General features: G+C 41.4%; 1 protein-coding gene across 1 annotated transcript in view; it reads left to right on the plus strand.

Annotated features, from left to right (window-relative positions):
- LOC142418364 (amine oxidase [flavin-containing] B-like) overlaps positions 1–15453 on the plus strand; it is a 56626-nt gene extending 41173 nt beyond the window's left edge. The window contains exons 9-16 of the mRNA XM_075520111.1: positions 69–165; positions 971–1024; positions 6376–6433; positions 7403–7500; positions 8636–8747; positions 10396–10458; positions 10876–11036; positions 13976–15453. Coding sequence (XP_075376226.1) covers positions 69–165; positions 971–1024; positions 6376–6433; positions 7403–7500; positions 8636–8747; positions 10396–10458; positions 10876–11031 — 638 coding nt within the window. The 3' untranslated portion in view covers positions 11032–11036; positions 13976–15453. The remainder of the gene's footprint in view (positions 1–68; positions 166–970; positions 1025–6375; positions 6434–7402; positions 7501–8635; positions 8748–10395; positions 10459–10875; positions 11037–13975) is intronic.
- Positions 15454–16217: the final 764 nt, after the last annotated feature.

Below are 16217 nucleotides of genomic sequence, written 5' to 3' on the forward strand. Positions count from 1 at the left end.
TGCTTGGAAGCTCGTTCCTGCGTTTGGGTACATGGATCCTAACTTCTTTTCCACTTTGTGCTTACCAGGGTATTGTGGTACCATGATCATTGAAGATGAGGATGCTGCAATTGGTTTAACACTTGACGATACTAAGCCTGATGGCAGCTTTCCTGCCATAATAGGGTAAGAGACAAAGAAGGTGTCTAGTTAATGCCTTTTTATTTTGCCTTAGAGGCAACAATTGAAACAGAAAACGTGCTTGGAAGGTTTGAAACAAAAACCTTGAAAGGAAATGCTTTAAAATAGTTAAAGGGTTGAGTTTCTCAGTGTGTGGTGAATATGTTCTATGAACTTTTCTTTCAAAAAGAATTCTCCCTACCATTTAATTGCTAATTTAAAAAAATGAAATTCTGTTTTTCTTGTCTTTTTCTCACTGTCATCTTTTGCCTTTTTGTGTGGCAAAATACAAAACTGGAGAAGAGGAAAAGAAGGAGAATAAAAAAGGGAGTGATTGCAGAAATGTAAAAATTTCTCCAAATATTTTGTGTCCCCCAAATCTTCCAGTTCTTTAAATGAAAATTTGTTTTCTAGAATTATATGTTGTTTTGTTCTGTTTTTTTTTAGACAGCCAGAGAGTATGATCAGTCTTAGAAAGTTTATTTAACGGTAATTTCCAGTTCAATCCCAGGCTTCACCTCTTATTGTTATATGCCTGCATGCACTGCTGTATAAAGTTAAGGGCATTGGGAAACAGCTCATACAAATATTCTAACCTGATTCTCAGAGTGGTTCCTTCCACAGTGAGTCCTGCAAGCAGCAGGCATAGCATGAAACATTATGCAGAGAGGTGAAATGGATGTTTTGGATAGAGACCCAAAAGCTAATACTATGAATCACAAACATCTCATCATAAGGTATTGGCATTTTAAATAATGCAGGAAATATAGTAACATAATGGAAGTAAATTGTGGTCTTCCTTTTTTTACAGCTTCATTCTTGCTCGGAAGTGTAGAAGACTGACAGGTCTCACAAAAGAAGAAAGGTAAGTGCAATCACTGGAGATATGCATGGAATCCGAGTCAAACTTTTGTTATAAATGACCAGAGCAGGAAAAAAATGCCCTGATTTGAAGGAGTTTGTCTCTAATTTTGCAACAGTAGGAGGACATGTCACTTTAAGGAAGATCTCTTATTTGTTTTTGGATGAAGACCCCACAGAATTCCCACAAACAGGCAGCAAATGTGGTAGCTAGCTCCTGCCCTTTGGACACTCTCAGGTCCTGGTTCTCATTTTCCAACTCTGCTTATGTGACTTTCGCAAAAGAACTGCTCTAAGCTGCTGACTATGAAAGTAGTGTAGATATTCAGCTGCCCTTCTTGTCCCAAAAACTGGGGTTCATTTACCTGGTGTGCAAAATGCCAATATACACGCAGAGCAGAGGTATTTTATTGCATATTTGCGCAGGTATGGGTGCCTGTCTCAAGACAGCACACCAAGCTTTCAAATTAACAGTTATTTATACACAAAGCATTAACATATTCAACTTCCTAATACATATGCAGTATTCTTCTATTAAATGATTGGTTAAAATCTCCTCGCCCAGCATGTAAATTAGTACGCATGCTTAGTTGTTCTTCAACTTCATCATTTGACTTGGTGGTATAATTGGGGTAGGCGGCCCGTGAGTCGGTGGTCGCGATCTCCCCCTGCCAGAATTACCTTTCCCCTAGTTTCCTACTTTTTTTGGCAGATCTAAGCGGTTCTTCATGGTTTACTAACTAGGCTAGTAATACTTCAGTTAAACTTCTGCTTTCGACAGCCACATCCTGCTTATCAGACAAAGGTACATCGTCTAAGTTCCTGTGGAGATAGGGTAAGGCTCTACAATGGATTTCTATAGCAAAATCAACATTATGTGAATTGTATACTCACATTTAATTATTACAACACCCTCACTGGAAAGCATCCAGGGCCAGCCTCATCCCTCCCCACTGCTACCCCTCTGGCTTCTTGCAAGAGCACTGAGCAATTTGAAAGCTTGTCAGAAGCAACAGGTTTGGCCCCTGCGCTTGATTTTTTTTCTAATCACTTTGGAGGATCCTTTCAGTGTCTGTAACTTAGTGCAACCTTGGGGCTGCTGTAGCTGCCATGAATGAGACCTCCGCATCATGAAGGGGTCAAAAAGCCGCCTCCAGCTCTCCACCCTCAGTAATGGGAAAAAATGCCCTTCAGGCACAGATGAAGGTCTCTTTTACTGTCTTGTTGAAACAAATCTCTGGAAACAGTAGTGCTCTTTTGTTTATTACTAAAATAGAATTTATAAAGTAATGAGTTTTTTCCATCACACTGATTCACAGTATCTGATCAAATTAAAGCTACAAGTATAGAGTGTGGATATGAGGAGAGCCTTATTTTGACACGGAGAAAATACATTTGTTTTTAAAGCGTGCCACAAGGAATACTGTGTCCAAGTAAACATTTTTACGGTAATAGCTAGTGTAACTAGAGAAGATGTAGTCATCTCAGATTAGCTTTGCAGGTAGTCTAGCTGTCTGTGGATAATGGGTCTAAATGGGGCTGTTAATGTGCCAGTCTTTTCAAATGACAGCCTGGTACCACAGAGCACTTTTAATTTTGGCAGGAATGGACAAGGCAGTCTTTTGCTCAGCACTCAGGCTTTGAGATAGACCCCCAGCAGGTGACTGACGATAAAAGTAGTGTAGGTATTCTGAAATCCAGTATGCCCAGCATTTTAAGCCATCATAAACACCAAATGGTGTCTTACGCTGTGTGTCAATACACTAGTGTTGTGGTTTAACCCCAGGCGGCAGCTAAGCACCACCCAGCTGCTTGCATGCCCCCCCCGCCCAGTGGGATGGGGGAGAGAATTGGAAGAGTAAAAGTGAGAACACTTATGGGTTGAGATAAGAACAGTTTAATAATTGAAATAAAATATAATAATAATAATAATAATAAAATTGTAATGAAAAGGAAAATAACAAAAAGAGAGAGAAATAAAACTTGGGAAAAACAAGTGATACAACTGCTCACCACCCACTGACTGATGCCCAGCCCGTCCCTGAGCCGCTGCCCCCCGGCCAACTCCCCCCAGCTTATATACTGAACATGACATCATATGGTATGGAATGTCCCTTTGGCCAGTTTGGGTCGGCTGTCCTGGCTATACTCCCTCCCAGCTCTTGTGCACCCCCTTGCTGGCAGAGAACGGGAAGCTGAGAAGTCCTTGACTCTGTGTAAGCACTGTTTTCAGCACAAATCCAAAACATAGCCCCATACTAGCTACTATGAAGAAAATTAACTCTATCCCAGCCAAAACCAGTGCAACTAGATACAACTGAGCATTTGCAGTATTCGAGAACAGCTTCTCTTTCTGTGAAATGAAGGGCTGTCCTGGCTGTTTGCAAGGCACCATGAAGGAAAGGTTGCTTTCCCCTGGGCATTAAAAGCATTAGCACAATTATCTGACTCTGCTGCTGCCTACGACCAACTTTTAAACAAAAGGATTTTGAACTCTTGTCTTTTGAAGAATAAACCTTAGAGCAGGAAGGACTTTGCTTTGGTAAAGAATGGTTATGAAATATGCTTGGATTGGTACCTGACAGAGGTACCCTGGTGCAGGGGGCAGGGCTGCCTCTCCTCCTAAAGTCCTGGTCACAGTCAGCCAAGGCAGGAACCCACTGGGCTGCATTGCAGCTCCTCTTCTGCACCTGAGCACAAGTCTCCTTCCAGTGGAAACCGGGGTCCAGGAGAAGGCAGAGCGCAAACCCGCACCTTCTCCCAGCGTACGCTCAAGGTGCGGCCAGTTTGTGTTGTTTAGGTGGGGGTTATGGTGTTTGCAGGGAGGGATCTCTTCTGAGGACAGGCTTCTTGTGGCACCCTATGGAGGATGCATCTCGCCGAGACGCTGTGCTCGCTTATCAACACAAGCTGGGCTTTCCCTTTATCATGTTGATGACAGGGTTTTCAGTAACCCTTGGATATGAAGAGTAGAATGTAGAGTCTGTGGCAGCCATCCTAAATCATGGCTGGGAACAGCAGTTGTGAGAGGGGATGTAAACTGTTTTACAGCCTAAGCCAGACTGAAGGGAGTAAAACTCACTGCTGCCTTCCAGCTGGTCTTCCTAGGCCAGGCGCCAATGAGTAATTACAGTGGTTAGATTGTGCCGTACCTTTCACAGCTGTGCAACGAAGGTGATGGCATCACGCACAGCCGTGGAATAAGAGACCAGGGAGAGTAGCTGAGTGTCTGCATGTGCGCTTCTTCCACACCGGGCGCAGTGTAACTCTCAACAGGACCCTACCTAGGTAGCTCCAGGCATAGCATTCCTCTTGTTTAGTGCTGGTGGCAATTTCACAGCTGAGTCCAAAAGCCAAGAAATAAGGATTTTACTCACTTCATATTCCATATGTTCCATGCTAGCATTAGCTGTAAATCCGTAAATAAGTATTTATTTAAACTGTTCTAGGACAAAAAGTGCAGGTGTTGCAGAGAGACAAGTGGATTGCTCTTATTAGGGGGAATGTCCTCAGTGATAGATTACTGTTGGTATAATTCAATCCTTTAGAAACTGCATTTCTGTGGGGTTTTTTTCTGTCAAATAATACCTTATTATTGATGAATAATTCCTTCCAAGGCTGACATTTTTAAGAGTCTGAAGATGCCTTTGACCTGGAGCTTAGTATTTTCTTTTGCACAGCTATCTTAAACTAACTTTATCTGTATTTGCAATGTAGTTAGGAAACAGCAGTGAACTTGCAGCTTCTTGGAGCCCTGCAGTTGGCCGTACATGAGAATCCCTACCAGCCTTTGGTATGCCATTTCCAGGCTTCCTGAAGGGTCTGCAAGTCACATGTGGAAAAAGGGCAGGGCACAGGCAGGTCTAGAGGGGTCCTTCTCATCCCTGTCGTGGTGCCGGAAGGAGCAGAAGCAGATGGGTCCCAAGGTGATAACTCATTTTCCTGTGGAGCCCTGTGGTGTTACTGACCTGCGCTGAAAGCAGGAGCCGGTGGGCATTTGTAAGAGGTGGTGGGCAGACCTCAGCAGAGGCTTTGCTGGATCATGCTGTTACAATGGCTTTATTCTGTTCAGACACTGGGTAGGCGCTGGTGGTCTGCAGGGCACGGTGGTCACCTCACTTAAGGAGAGACGGAGAGAGATATGGAGGAAATGATCCCTTTTGTTATGGCTGTTGCTGGATTCATGTCACCCCCGACTGCAGAGGGATGTTCATATGGAGATCCTGCAGCTCTCTGAGCCCTCCTGGCCAGTCACTGCGTCACCATGCATTTCTGCTTCTGGAGCAGGCTGACCCTTGTTCTCTGCCCCAGGGCACAAGGAAGGGGCCGCTTCCTTCCCCTCTGCTGCTGCTGGGCTTGACACCTGCCAGCGGCAAAATCACCCCAGGGCCACGGCTCTTCCTGAACTGTAGCAGCCTTCACTTTCCTGCTCGAGCCCCAAGCTGCACAGGAGGACACCTTCTTCAAGGCCCTTCAGGTCTTCCTGGTGTTTTTTTTCTCTCCTCATTCCCTTTCTATAGCATTCTTTGAGTTCAGCTGCTCATGGGTATAGCTGGGCTCCTGTATAGCTGGGTTGCTTCATACAGCAGTATAGATAACGGTTTCCTCATATGCTTATATAGCTGCAAGTATAGCCCATACAGTTATAGAGCTGGAACTGCTGTATTTCTGTGGCCAGCATGGCTTTCTGTGGGCACAGGATTTGCTTCCGGAAGTAAACGTCTTTCCAGTGTTGTGTTTGCGTGTTTGTTTTTCATGATTGTTAGCTATTATTTCACCTTGATCTTCTTGTGTTTGGGAATTGGTGCAGTGCGGCTAACCGTAAACAGTAAGACCCAAAAGCTTGTAGGAGCAAACTTAATTGCACTTGGGGTTTGCTACAGAATGAAGTACATTCATGGCTTTATAGACTCATAAACTAAAACAGGAGGAAATTTTATAGATACAGAAATAAAGTACTGATTCCCCAAGAGCCTCAGGCTATCAATACCTGCATCTTTGTCGGAACAAACCATAAGTTAGACTATGTGCCAAAACAAAAAAGTGCAATGCCTTATACTTTCTTTTCCTGACAGCCTAGAGAACCTTTGGATAACATATGGATTTGGACTGCTAGAGGTATCTTAAGGGAACAGCTTGCATAACTGCTGGTAAAACCACCAGTTACACAGCACAGGAGTTTGAGTGAGTTATTTTTAGCGATCCAGAGGCTGAGCAATTAGGATAGATGCCAAAAAGCTGGAACCTCAAGTTCAAACAGATATTAGTACTGGTTCTCTTGAAACTAGGACACATTAGAGGTGGTTTGTTTTCTCTTTCCTTAAACAGAAGTCTTCTGTTGCTTTTCTCTTGCAGGAAGACGAGGCTGTGTGAGCTCTATGCAAAGGTTCTGGGATCAGAGGAAGCTTTACATGTAAGCACAAAATCTAAACTACGGTGTCTCTTGTCAGACTTGTTGAGCTGGGGAAGGGCAGAATGAAACTGGAATGCAGCAGTGCTCCAGCACAGCACTGTGTAGCATTTTGGAAAAGGTACCCGCTATGGGAGCACTTGCTGCCCTCTGTAGAGGAGCGGAGAGAAGGTTATGGCAAGTCTTGGGTTGTGTTTGACAGTGAGGATAAGAATGAGCTTACGAAACAGTTAAAAGGCAGATGTGTTCTTATCCAGCTTCATGGGTGGCATTCACAGTGCTTAGCACTATACATCTCAACCGTTTTCAGATGTGACAGGCTTGCCTTTCCCTCTCAGTCTATGTTGAGCATAATGTTTCTTCTCTCTTACTAGTTGCTGAGATCCGTTGCTGCATGTGTTTTTCTTTTTGCCTTTCCCTTGCCTTCTCTTCCCTGTAATGGTAAATAACTGATACTCAGTTTATGTGATCAACACCCTTTATCCTTTAAGGGCAATTTTATGTGAGTTAAAAGTTGTAGACACCAATCTCGAGATTACATCATTTAAACACAACGATATTGTATGCAGAACCATGCAAGTGCCATACTTTGCGTTTTTAACAGTCTATGTTTGTATCCAATGTACATATTACAAGTATTATACCTGTGTACACCAGAGGTTAATTTTGCTTTACATGGCTCAAAGCATAAATTTGTGCTCAAAGCATAAATTTACATTGACAGATTAAGAGGATTATGTTCTACAGTGGCCAGATAAGCTAGTTTTTTTTAAAATAGCTCGCAGTGTCTAAAATTAAGGCTTATTGTGTCAGATCCATGCTGCATTAAGAGACTTGTTAAATGTGCTTGTCTTGTCAGTTGTTGACATGCAACAAATCATAAGCTATTCTTCTCTGCTGTCTCCTCAGTTCTTTTATCAGCTTCCATGGTACTTTGTCCTTTCCTTCAGTGAATTAATCTCTGTTTTACAGCCAGTGCATTATGAAGAGAAGAACTGGTGTGAAGAGCAGTATTCTGGGGGCTGCTACACAGCCTACTTCCCACCAGGCATAATGACTCAGTATGGAAGGTACAGTGTCTATTTATAGTGGGCTTCAGAGTAGTAAGATAAGAGCAAGTTAATAAATATCCTCAGAAAGGGTCATAAATCCTCTGTCACTGTTCGCTTTATACCTTTAAGATCACTGGGGAATATTTTAAACAGATATTATAACCTTCCACTTGTCTCAGTTGGGCTTTATGATGGATGAGTACAGTATCATTAGGGGTTTTTATTCACTTTTGTTATTCGGTGAATACAGCTGACTAGGTTCTTGGAAGGGAATTGGGAAGTTTTGTCAATCTGTTTACAAAACTGGTGTTGGGTATTTAAGATTGGTGTTACCATTTCTGGCACATCTTTAGCTGTTTTCTTATAAATACTGGCAGAGAGTTAATTCCTGCCAACACTGACAGTAATGAGTGATTTCTTTGGACTGTTACTTTCCTTTTAGCAGTCAAAGCTTAATATAGTAATCAGTGTGCCATTGCGTACAGTCCCTTTCAACATAAGTTTTTGCATGAAAATAAGATTTACCAAAAAGAAAAAGGCTTGCTGGTCAGACCGGTGATTGGATTCTGATACATAGTTTTTAATGTGGTGGCATAGCCCTACTTTCGAAGTATAAGTTTTCACAATTTAAAAAGAACTTAAATCAATAAAGCAGTTGTAATGAAGAGCATATGGAAGCCTTAGTTTTTAAAATCATTTTAAGGATAATTATTGCAAATTCTGGCAAAAATAGGGTAAAAAAATCCTTTTTTCTTTTTTTTCCTTGTTACTTTAGATATCATGGGGATGTACTTCAGAATGCTACAGTGTGCCAGTAATATCTAGCGTTGGTATTTATGACACTGGCTAAAATCATGAGATAGAATAAGCCTCATCTCAAGCTAATTGTCCTTCACACCGATGAGCACTAGATTCACAACCAGAAATAACCTTGCAAGAATTGAAGTGTAAATGTTTAGAAAATACGAACACTGGTGTGTTTACTGTAAGAAATGAAATGCAATGCAGACTCCCCCTCCAGCTCAACTCACCCAAAGTTACTATCTTTAAGTGCTCGCTGTTATTTAAAACACTTTTACTCTGATATTAACCCAAGAATTTCAGTTACCTTTCCTGATGTGGTTGATGTGACTTACTGCTTGTCCCCCTCCAGGATTATTCGGCAGCCCGTTGGCAGGATCTATTTTGCTGGCACAGAGACAGCCACAGAGTGGAGTGGATACATGGAGGGGGCTGTACAGGCTGGAGAAAGAGCGGCCAGAGAGGTACGGACGCAAGTCCAAAACAGGGGGCACTGTCAAATATCTTATGGAAAATGAAAGATCTTCTGGTTGGAGGCAAAATGGGAACTGAGTGTTGGCAGCTTCAGGCGTTCTGAAATCTTGATGCAAATCCCTGTAAAGGGGACAGACTTCAAAAAGGATGAAGGTTTTGCACTTAAATTTGGAATACTTAGGGAGGGCTCTGGCTATTTCATCAAACTCTTCTCTGTTTCCAGGAATGAAATCCGTTCTTCTTTAACAGAAATCCTAAATTCTCACCTAGTCATTTTCTCCTAAATGGGGACTTTGTTAGTCATCATACTGAGAGATCATGGCTGTTAGCCTCACTAGGAACAGCTCAGTTCTGCAGCTCTGCACACCAAGCCAGTCCCTTCCTCAACTGTTTCCAACAATACCATTGACACAGTGATATACCATTGAGACGGCCTTACATAAAGTCATTAAACAAGGACTTAAATATTTTGCTTCTGAGAAAATGCTAGTTCCTCAAGTATTTTCAGGAACATTACAGTTTATGGAGCAGCAAAAGAAATTTCATCTCTGTTTTATGAAGTGAAGGGAACCTTGCGGCTAAAAACTACAGTCATGGAACAGAAATTTGTCTGGAAGGGATCTGGAGAGTTCATCTAGCCCATACCCCTGCCCCAAAAGACAGGGATCAACTACCCCTGAACTGTCCCATTTGTGAAGGTTATACCTAACCTGTTCCTGAAAACCTCCAGAGTGCTTCATGACCTCTCTAATGTAAGGACATTACAGCAGAACCTCCACAGGCCTCAGCAGAGAAGTTGGCAAGTGAGCTTGACTGGTAAAAATTTTGATGTTTTCCTTTCCTCATTTACTTGTGAAAGGGAAATATGTTTAAAATCTAGTGCAAGAATGTTTCTCACTCTCCTGTATTGAAAAGTTGATGGGGTCCATGAATCTTGTCTAGAATAAAAGCCCATCGTAAAAGATGGTAAATCTTAAATCTACAAGTGCCTGGAATAGGAAAAACATTAATATCACCATCTCCATTTTATTTTACTGTAGAAGAAGTTAATCTTGCTGCTTTCATGACTATCATTTCAGGTAATCTTTGCTATCCTACTGATCTCTGGTATCTTTGATACTTTGAATGGTTACTTTTCCATTGTGAAGGTTTTCTTTTTAGTCTTGCTTTTCTCTGGCTGAAAGTGGTGGTCTGTCATCACTCACAGGATTCTGTTCCTCTTCCTTACATCATGGTAAAATTTGCAAAACAAGCTACTCCTGGCTATATAGCTTGCCCGTGCAGTAGCTGGTTTATGCACGCCTCACTTTGCCATGAGTGTATACTTAACTCTTAGTCATATTCATATTACCCTGTTCCCATGGGACTAGTCGAGTCCCAATATCTTGCATGGACTAACTAAGCATAGAGAGGTTTGTCTGTTACTATTTTCCACTGGGAGGAGTGTCTTATTAAATATCAGGCCTCCCCAGAAATGAGTTGTACAAAGGTCGAGTTTCCTTTTAATTTTGAATACGCAGCAATTTATGTGCTCGATTGTTGTCTTCATCATGCCATTTTAAAACAAAAATTGAAGCCAGCTCTTTTTCCCCTTCAAAGAATGAATGGTACTTACTAGAGAATGTTATTTATTTTCAGATACTATTCGCTATGAGGAAAATCCCAGACAGTGAAATTTGGAAGCCAGAACCTGAATCAATTGTAAGTCTTTCTGTAGATTAAATGGATTATTTTTTTCCCTGTGGTTTTGCTGATGAGATAAAATTTCATTGGCTGTTTTTGTTTAAGTTCACTAAATCAAAGCCACAGTAAACTTTCTCTTACTCACCAAAACTGCCCTTCCCTAAACAGGAACATGATACAAACTCAGAGGGGGCACCCATCTGACAACTCTGTAACGTAGGATCAGAAAGAACTGCACTGTTTAACCGGGCTATGAATCCTTTCCATGTGCCTCCTCTTCTTCCCTTTAACTGAGCAGAAAATTTTGATACACTGTACTTCTTGGTAACATGAACTGCTTCAACCCAGTTCTGTTTCTGCCACAAGAATCTCTCAATTTACATCCCGCCTCTCACAGTGGAGATTTTATGTTGATAATGGATGCTCTCCCTGCAGGATGTTCCAGCTTTGCCCATCACTACAACCTTCTGGGAGAGGAACTTGCCGTCTGTGCCAGGACTGCTAAAGCTGATTGGATTTTCCACTTTCTTCACCTCTGTGGCTGCAGCTGGGTTATTTGCCTACAAAAAGGGACTTCTAGTTCGAAACTGAAAAAGGTGCCAATGCAAAGCCTCACACTTGAGCGGTTTTCTTTTTTTCGGAGGTTTTTTTGGCATGTACTGCCCTATCTCCAAAATCAGATCAGGAGTGGGGAAGAGGAGAAAACAGTAGAGAGAAGAGGCTGGAGGGGAGGGATAAAGGAAAGGGATCCATATTGAAAAAGAACCCCTTGAATCCAAGCCTACTTCTAGCAGTAACTTTTTGGTTGTTGAATTTCTAAGATATCCTGCCAAGCATTATCACCTTGAGGTTTTTATCCAGATCTCAGAACAGAAGTGACAAAATACCTCTACAAAGCCTGTTCTGATAAGATTTCCAGTTGTTTTTACACTTATATCTGTACCAGACCCTGAACTCCAAGTCTTCACAGGCACTTCTATCTCTAGTTGTAAACAGGGGATTTCTGCCTTCCTGTGTGGTAGAATGAGAAAAGAAATCCGTAGCTTAAAGAATAATTAACTAGTTCATGCAAATTGCTGGTAAGGATCTTCTCAGTGTTTTTATTTTTCACCCAGATGTCCAGAGCCCAGGCAGCACCTAAGGGACAAGTCAGGCTAAATTTATCCATGTGAACTATGCAAGTGTGGCCATAGGTTGTTGGCATTTCCAGTGGCATATTTGTCCTACAGTGAGTTAAAGGACAACGTTTTTACTGCCTTTGGCAATGTGATTGAATTTCAGGCTCCCCAGCTGTGTTCACACTGCCTGGAATGGCAGAGCTCGTGTGTCCCAGTGAGTCTGTCCCTGTGTGGGACCACATCTCCTCTGCCTAGAAAACTGGCAGGCTCCAGACTGTAGCTGATGTGTACAGCAGCATGGCAGATCAGGCTGTTAGACCTGAGTGTGAATGGGGAACCTTGTGCTAATGTACAAACACAGCCTTTCGAACCTGTCCGACATCTCTTTGCCTCCAAGGTCCTCTTTTAGCTCCCTAAATTGCTGCAAGATAGCAAGAGAACAAATTAACCTCTGCCTACCCCAGGAAGTTGTAAAGCCGTCCATAAAAAACTCTTTTACATATTTTTTCTTATCTCCTTCCTTTCTTTCATCTACTTAAATTTATACTTTGAACACCTTGAGGCTGTCTCTTGCCTGGTAGGGCACAATGGGCTTGAAAATGTAGTGTTAGCATAAAAAAAAAAGCCAACAAAAAAACCCAATTTAACAGCCCCCCAACACTTTCTTCCTGCTGAACACAGCTTAGCTGATTCACAGCTTCAGTCTCTCCTAACAACCATATTGATGGGATTAGCACTTCCACTTCTGCCTGCTGTGCTGTGTTGTACTGCCTGTGCACTTCTGGTAACTAATCAAGGATCTAAATGATAGAGAGATCAAAGAGAACCATGGATAGGATAGTCACATGCAAGTGCTTCTGCGGTCCCTAGCTTGGTACCTTTCAAACAATGTAAAAAAAGAAAAGAAAAAAAAAAAAGCAGGGGAAAAAAAGCCGCACCAACCACCAAAACCTTAGGTGCCTACCTGTCAACATGACGGTTCCTTGTTCTAGGTATTTCTGCTGTTTTACATCTGCACAACACAAAACAGGAAGACACAGGTGTAACTGAGAACAGGATTTGGTGCACATGAAGTTTGAGATGTCTGGAATTTTTCTGAGCCTTTTTTGCTGCACTTCTCCCTTCAGCCAGTGCCGATTTATATGTAAAAAATTACATTGCAGTAAAAAGCCACGAAGGGAAGTATAATAATATATTCAGGAACTAGTGTGAGCAGACAGTAGAGGAACTGTATCACCAGTCTCAGGCAGACTTTTTGAGCTACCATCTGATCTTGCTTGTGCAGCGTAGTACTTCATTCTCCAAATAGTCCCATGGAAATCCACTGAACTACTTATAAAGCTGTAATATTTGTGAGCAACGCATCAGTTTCTGGCCCTTAAGTTTCATTCTTTTTAACTTGATGTGCCAGTTAAAAATCTTCTTGTAGCAGCAGCTTGGGATTTTATCACAAGTGACTATCCTCATAACAGCCTTTTAAAATGCACAGGGGAACTTTTCAGACATAAAGATCTTCAAGTCAGAAGAACAGTGCAGCAGTGTATATATGGCCTTTCTCATTGTATCACATAGAGCACTAATTGGCTGGGACATTTGCCTACCACAGAGTGCTTCTACGTGGCTTTCCCTCTGTATGATTTATTTACTAAATGAATTAGGAACCAGAAGCTGAATGGGAACTGCGTAAGTTCAGAGCTTTTGCAACTCGGACAATTCTCAGGCCAGAAATAAACATAGGAACCTAAATGTGGGAAGACATTTTTAAAGTCTTGGCCCAATATTTTGTAAGTGCTAGACGGTGAATACATACTTAACATATAAAGAACTGCTGCATTTGCAGATGATTTCTCTGCCAAATCTGTTTGGAATTCAAGTCCTACTTCTGCCCTAGAAATACTCTGCAGGTCTCTAAAGGGGAACAGATCCATGAGACTAATGAGGATAAATTGGTTTTATTCATGTCCCAAATTTATCTCTTTCTTCTTTGCTCCTGAATCTGGCAGAGGTTTTTCCCAGTCTAACAAGAAAATGTTGCGTGCCACAGGGGCAGAAAATCCAAGGAAAAACAGAAGTTAGGTATAGTTAGAACTGGACTGAATCATAACCAAAGTTTTTCATGAGATGATTGGTCAATTAAAAAAAAAAGTGTATATAGCTAGAAACCTTTCTTATTCTTAGTTTCAAAGCGAAACAAAAACGGAAAAAAAACCCACAAAGCATTTCTCATGTTATTCTGCCACAACTAAAAGTGGATACCACTTGAAATCTCAAATTAAATTTGGATCCCCAGAGATTTCTAGCCAAATCTGATGGAGCTGGGAGGTCTGAATTGCAACATCTGTATTAGCACTTGAAAGTCTCCGTCTTCTTCCTTCCAGACTGCTAAAGCATTAGGAATGCTCTCTTTGTCTTTACAGCTGTGTCTTGCTACAATTATGCTGTGGAGCTTATCACCACTATGGGATTAAAAAGGATTTGCTGCTGTTTTCTCGACATCTTCCACATAAAAGGAGTATGTGGCACTTCGTGTATGTGGATGCCAGTGTGATGAGAAAATTGACAAATCTAGGTAGAGAATCAAGTTGCTTCCCCATGGGTAGAGGGAACTATTAGCACTGGCTTACATTTTTAAAATTCCTTCATGCCAGCCCTTCAAAGAGAGGAATGAAGTCTGGTTTAACGGGAAACCAGTCATGCTATATTCTTAATTTATTAACATGTTTGATGAGAAATCTGCTATCCTGAAAGTTCCAGCAGTTTACGAGCTTCGTGAAATGTATTATAGGAACAACCATGGAAATAATTGTATTTGTCTCTCATGAACTGATTTGTGTTATCATGCATATTTTGTAAGGCTCTTAAGAGTTTGCAAAAAAAAGAGGTTTACTTGCTTGTACACTGTTCTGATAGCAGCTGTATATTGCAAAGGATGGCAGGTCATGGCATGAAAATCTGTATTAACCAAAGTACTTGAAAGCTAATTGTATCAACTACTTGACAATAACAAGGAAGTGAGCAATCTGAGGCAGCCCCTTGTCTTTCCTTTATCTAGTGCATTTTTTTTTTCTCAGTGCAGATCTTGATTCCAAATAGCATGTCTGCTGTCAATACAACAAAGACATTAATCACAATTAAGTATATGTCTGAGCATTGTCCACCACTGCAACCCAAGGCCTCGAGGAGAAGCTAGGGACTTCTATTAAAACAATCTTCCTGTGTCCTCAGTGAGACTATTGTTTCACTGGGGTAGACTTTACAGAAGTGCAGAAATTTTAAGATGATTTTTTTTTTGAGACATGAAAGAAAAATATTTTTGAGGCAGTAGGAATTGTATGTCCTCCAAAAGTACTTGGATGCAAAAGGGAGCCAGGATTAAACGACAACAGATCTGCCACTGCTTGCAGGCAAGAAGCAAACCCGCTTAAATCGCAGGTTACAAAGCTCACAAAGAAACTTGACCTGTCTTTAAATGGACTAACATTCCACCTCCTATCTCCACCACCTTAAGATCACCTTGATCTTACAATCTGTTCTTCAGGAGAGATAAAAATGAGATGGCCAAAGCAGTCTTGCTTTCAAAGTATCTCTACAGTCAAATCGTTTAGGAGTTGTCATAGACTGCCACTTATAGCATGTCTCCTGTGGTCATGTACAGGTCAGTGTTCAGTGATGCCTGCCTCTGTGTTTTGGAAAAAAAAGACTTCACTTTGCAGGAATATATATGCTCTGTGTGTGATGAATTTGTGCCTTTTATAACTGTAGCATTTTCTCAAGTGCCTCTGTGGTGACTGTCTCCCTTGGTTTCCTTCTTAAGTTCCCTTTTCGATAGGCTCTGCAGATATTTTTATCTGACATCTGTGAACTTTTTTAACCTTAATTAGAATCAATAAATATTGTCATGTCACATTTACTGTTTGAGGCTTTTCTTTTGTGGAAGCCCCTTTTGACTTGGTTGTGATGGTGAGTATTACTTAGTAACACAACCTTTTGCATTTCATACTGAAGCCAATGGGGTATCTCCAGCTTTTCTCAGTAAAGCAAGCTGTGTAAAGAAGAAGGAGAGAAGGATAAAACAAACAAACCAACCTCAAAAAAGCCAAAAAACCCCCGACCCCCCAAAAAAACGAACACCAAAAAAATCAAACCACATTTGGCAATAATTTTTCCTAACATATAGATGGCCAACAGTCTTACACTTAAGAATTCGTTTTTATTGCTGTAGGTGGATTTGGAGCGTCCCCATCATGAACATAACTCTCTCACAGTGCCTTGTTTACCAGAACACGTATGGGCAGGGACATGTTTTGTAGCTGCACATAAGAGTCAAGGGCAGGTGGTATGCGGCTGTAACTGAACATGGGAAGAAACAGACCTTGTACCGAATACTGTTGGTTCAAACATAAAATACCTGGAAGAAAAGAGACAAAAGTCACTGGCTTAATTTCATCCAGCAGCTCAGCGTCAGTTCTAGAGAGATAATGTAACCGAAGAACAAATTTGGCCTTGGGAAGGGACCTGTGTTTCACAAGAATGTAGTCTATAAATACTGGAAAAAGCGTAACCATCCATGTGAAAAATGTGTCAAAAGCATGCAGTGCTCATGGTATAGGCTTAACTTGCAGTATTACTTACAAGTTATAAAGGCAGACAAGTAGCATG

Source organism: Mycteria americana, chromosome 1 (assembly GCF_035582795.1).
Source record: "Mycteria americana isolate JAX WOST 10 ecotype Jacksonville Zoo and Gardens chromosome 1, USCA_MyAme_1.0, whole genome shotgun sequence".
Lineage (NCBI taxonomy): Eukaryota > Metazoa > Chordata > Aves > Ciconiiformes > Ciconiidae > Mycteria > Mycteria americana.